At 49.1% G+C, this 4777-nt stretch overlaps 2 protein-coding genes across 2 annotated transcripts in view; both read left to right on the top strand.

Annotated features, from left to right (window-relative positions):
• LOC106813546 (probable palmitoyltransferase ZDHHC8) overlaps window positions 1-677 on the top strand; it is a 25608-nt gene extending 24931 nt beyond the window's left edge. The window contains exon 4 of the mRNA XM_014817709.1: window positions 555-677. Within this exon, the coding sequence (XP_014673195.1) occupies window positions 555-677 (123 nt within the window). The remainder of the gene's footprint in view (window positions 1-554) is intronic.
• Window positions 678-3780: 3103 nt separating this feature from the next.
• Window positions 3781-4777, top strand: part of LOC106813545 (palmitoyltransferase ZDHHC5-like) — a gene marked incomplete at its 5' end in the record, with an annotated part of 1163 nt that continues 166 nt past the window's right edge. Inside the window, 3 exon segments of the mRNA XM_014817708.1 lie at window positions 3781-3872; window positions 4131-4272; window positions 4500-4775. Of these exon segments, the coding sequence (XP_014673194.1) occupies window positions 3781-3872; window positions 4131-4272; window positions 4500-4775 (510 nt within the window).

Genomic DNA, 4777 nt, shown 5'->3' with positions numbered 1-4777 from the left:
TGGTGACACCCTGACGCGGTGACGCGTGACCTATGGTGACGCGGTGACGCGGCAATGAATGATAGATGGTGACGTTGTGACGCGTGACCTATGGTGACGCGGTGACGCGGCAATGAATGATAGATGGTGACGTTGTGACGCGTGACCGATGGTGACGCGGCAATGAATGATAGATGGTGACGCGGTGACGCGGCAATGAATGATAGATGGTGACGTCATGACGCGTGACCGATGGTGACGCGGTGACGCGGCAATGAATGATAGATGGTGACGTCATGACGCGTGACCGATGGTGACGCGGTGACGCGGCAATGAATGATAGATGGTGACGTCATGACGCGTGACCGATGGTGACATCGTGACGCGTGACCAATGGTCACGCGGTTACGCGTGACTGATGGTGACGCGGCAATGAATGATAGATGGTGACGTCGTGACGCGTGACCGATGGTGACGCAGCAATGAATGATAGATGGTGACATCGTGACGCGTGACCGATGGTGACATTGTGACCCGTGACCGATGGTGACACCCTGACGCGGGCTCTGCGACAGCGCAGGGACACAAACTTACGCCGCATTCGTCCGAGCAGTGAGCGTCGCCGCAAAGCCCCGCTACAGAGTGCACAATACTGGCGCTGCAGAGTTGACACTAGCGCCACCTACCCCCCGATGTGATAACCCTAAAGTTCCTGCACATAGGTGGCGCTGTGAATAGTTGCTGGGAGCGATTCGGAGTAGCGGTAGACATAGAAGTGGTGGCGCCCTCAAGGAGCGCCACACCGGCGCCACCTGTAGGAAGGAGACTGACTGCAGCTGTTGCAGTCTGTGATGAAGTGACGCTTATGACGTGTGGAATTGGTTTGTGTTTGTTTCTGTAGACGGCGCAGGTTGTGTATGCGTGTGTGCATGCGTGTGTACGTGCGTGCGTGCATGTCCGTGTGTTGTGTGGTATGTGTGTGTGTATTGGGCAGGCTTGGTCCCCTCGTATTTATTAAGATATTGCTTTGTTTTTCTTTCCGTTTCTGTCATTTCGTCGTCTTGTGTTTTATTTTATTTTTTATTTCGTGACGTATATTTTAGGTGTACGTGCCATTTGATGTTTTTGATACATTACCGCGCGGTGTAGTGGGCGTAGCCGCATTGTTTTTGCTGGGTCACTGAAGTACACACGCTAAAATGTGTCAGTGAATTATTTTGAAGGGGCAGGAGTCAACGTGAGTGGTTTTAGCGTTCTCATTTAAGGCAACTGCCGTCGAGGGAATGTTTCGTGAACGTGTTTTCACGGAGCGAGATGGATTCCACTATTAATATTAATAGTAGTGTAATAAACGAAACGGTCACTGTTTATACATTTTGAGTAAAATTCAAGTGGCCATCGTGAGGTCTGGTTGTGACCCAATCTTATTTTTCGTCGCACACGCATTTCTCAATGTATCGTACAGTTTAACGTGTGCGTGCGTGCGTGCGTTCGTGTACGTTCGTGTCGATTTTGTGCCGAATCGTACGTGAGATTTTCGTTTTTATTTTTTACGACGAGCTGATGAACTGTTTTACATGATCGTTCGATGAAACGTGTTGTCTTGCTTATGCCGAATCATGTTTGCGTGGCTCGTGAGCATTTTGATATTCTTTACAACCGTGTCTCTCGTTAAGTTGGAGGATTTGATGTAGCGAGGCAATGGTATGAAGCAGAGTGGTTTTGATCGTGATTTTAAGTTCCATACTTTCTTGCCTTTTTCCAAACTTTACGTTTTAAGGTTCCCGAAGGTCATTGAATGTGCGTGCACGCGTGCGTGTGCGTGTGCGCGCGTATGTGCGGCACGCATGCCTGTATGACATAGTTATAGAATTTTCGAATCTCTGCACTCGGACTTTCTGATTTAGAGCGCGTACGTTCGTTGAGATCAAGTTTAGCTTGTACAGTAGATGTATGTACTTTCTTGCTGGCTTGTGTTCGTGTCTAGTGTGCGTGCGTGCGTGCGTGTGTGCGTGTGTGCGTGTGTGTGTGTGTGCGTGCGTGTGTGTGTGTGTCTGCTAGCATGGTGTCTGTGTGCATGTGCGCGGTCCTCCGAGGTTCGGTTTCTCCAGCTAGCGCTAAAGTGTGCAGTGCTGTTTATGCGTGCATGCGTCCGGCGTCGGCATGCGCGTGCGTGCGGCGTCGGCGTGCATGCGTTCGTGCGCGCGTGGCTGTACTCGCATCCAGCGTACAGTCTGCGGCTGTCCTGCGGCCCATACGTGTATATAAAATGGAATATATATAATATTATTATTATTATTATTATTATGTTTTCAAACCACGCGGATGTAATGTATAATATGACCAATAAAGGTGTGAAATGGTGAAGAAAAAAGGTGAACACATCTAGTACCTGTTTGAGTTTCTTCCCGAAGCTTTCATTTTGAAGCGATGTGTGTTGTGTGTGTGTGTTCGTGCCGTGCGTGCGTGCGGCGTATGCGCGCGCAGCGTGTGTGCGTGTGGCAGGCGACAGATATCCACATCCAAGTGTGGCCTTAAGTCACCGGGGGCCTAGGGCCCCGCGCTGGCGCAAATTACACCTGTGCATATGATGCAGCCTAACTTTTTTTTCTGGAGGCGTATAGCTTACAACAAAGGCTTACCACACACTACTATATAGGAGGCCTTAGGACCCCTTCATACACAATACTATATATGTGGCCTTGGTGGGCCGCCAGCATACACTATACTACAATACTATATAGATAGCATTAGGCCACCGTCATATGCAATACTATATATGTGCCATAATGTGGCCTTGGGGCCCCCATCAGAAACTATTCTATTATTACAATACTATATAGGTGGCCTTAGGCCCCCGCCATACAAATACTATATATGTTCACCCTAGCATGTAGGGTACAAAACACCTACTATATGCCCTCGCGTTCTTCCCCTTGCCTCCCTTGTCCCTCGCTCAGCCTCCTTCTTCTACCGCCCCAGTTATCTTTTCTGCCGCCTTTCCCCCGTCTCCCATCCCCTCTCCCCCGCAGCAAGCTATATTATGAAGTTTTTCTCAGACGGCACTGCACGCCTAACACGATGCGATCTCCCGAAAGAAATCGTATTTTGCAAAGATCATGCATTTAAAATGAAGAGGCGTTATCCTAGCATAGATTTGTATGATAACATTCCATCAGTAGACATCATTTAAGAAATAAGAGGAAGACCTGTCATGTAAGGTCCCCTCTGCGTATACCAGCCAGTACACAATCTGGCTACGTTAGTGTGTTAGCGCATGCGCAATATCTCACCAGAGGAGTTATATTTTGTGATGAATATGCATTTGAAATTGTTAGGGGGTATCTCAGCATAGATTTCCCTAATAAACTTTTATCAGTAGACCTGTGTTTACAATTAGGAGAGCGCCCTAGCATGTAGAGTGCAAAACACTTACTTTATACCCTGGCGTCCTTCCCCTTGCCTCCCCTGTCCCTCGCTCAGCCTCCTTTTTCTTCTACCGCCTCCAGCTATTTTTCCTGCTACCTTTCCTCGGTCTCCCATCCCCTCTCCCCCGCAGCAAGCTATAGCTATATATTATGAAGTTTTCCTCAGGCGGCACTGCACGCCTAACACAGTGGTGGCTTTGCTAGGCACTGCTGTTTGAAAGAGAACTCTTCAACGTAACGTGTCTTTCATTAAAATAATTTCAATGATAACACAAATTTTAATTATCCCATGTAGTGTATCCCAAGTAAACCCAACCTTAACTAAAAATCATGCTAAATGCTATATGCTACCTTTCACTGCTGCGCGTTACAGGTCACGGGCAAGTTTAGAGGTGGCTATAACCCTTTCAATCAAGGTTGCTGTAACAATTGTGCGAGTGCGCTGTGTGGGCCCATGTATCCAAGGTAGGTGTACAAGACTTTCATAACTAATCGTAACATACTAACATTCAATAGACTTACGTGTTAATGATTAAAACGTGTGCTTTTATTATCAATATGGATGTGAAGGCAGTTGTGATTATACCTGTAGAAGCGTGAGAGGAGAGAAATATCAGTGAAATCTCGCTCTGCGTCTACATTCAGTGACGGCAGCTGGTATCAACCCGTACGTCCAGGCTCTACCTCCATTTAACCCGTTACCTTATTCACTTCCGCGGCCAGGTATGCAAAATACCAGCATAGAAGCCCTTCGCTGAAGATACAGATTCCAACACTGATGACGCCGCCTGTGGTGTCAGCCAATGATGTGAAGATCACCACTCCACATAAGAACTCCATAGAGCTGCAGTCGCCAGTCAGTCAGGTAGGCGACCCGTGCTTTCACGATAGTTACAATTCGACATGACTCGAGTTCTCGTTTGCGAAATGCATTTTGCCGTTTATCGTTGATGACGCTGATGTGCGAAATCTACGAGATTAAAGCTTTGTGCGCAGGGCTTTGTTACGTGTACCTCATTATCTACCTGTCCTTATCTTACGTGTCGTTAACCCACCTGTCGTTAATTCACCTGTCGTTATTTGTTTCCTCAGCTGCCGACGCACATGTACAACTCTCACGTGACGATGGGCGATGAGATCGCGATGCAGCACCGGCAGAGCCAGTCTCGCGACTCGGAGCCCAGCCCCCCGCACCCCGGCTCCTACTCGAACCTCTTCGACGGCACCGACGAGATCAGCAACTACGGCGCCCTCTCGCCCAAGCGTTCGCCGCACGCCGCCGGCGCCCCCTACCAGGGCCAGCAGCGCGGCCCGCTATCGCCGTCGTCGGCCTCGCGCTTCCTGCTCGGCAGCCCCGCGGCGCAGCGGGC

This window comes from Priapulus caudatus, unplaced genomic scaffold (assembly GCF_000485595.1).
Source record: "Priapulus caudatus unplaced genomic scaffold, Priapulus_caudatus-5.0.1 Scaffold790, whole genome shotgun sequence".
Taxonomy (NCBI): Eukaryota; Metazoa; Priapulida; class Priapulimorpha; order Priapulimorphida; family Priapulidae; genus Priapulus; species Priapulus caudatus.
The sequence above is the reverse complement of the archived record's forward strand: the minus strand, read 5'-3'. Positions and strand labels throughout refer to the sequence as shown.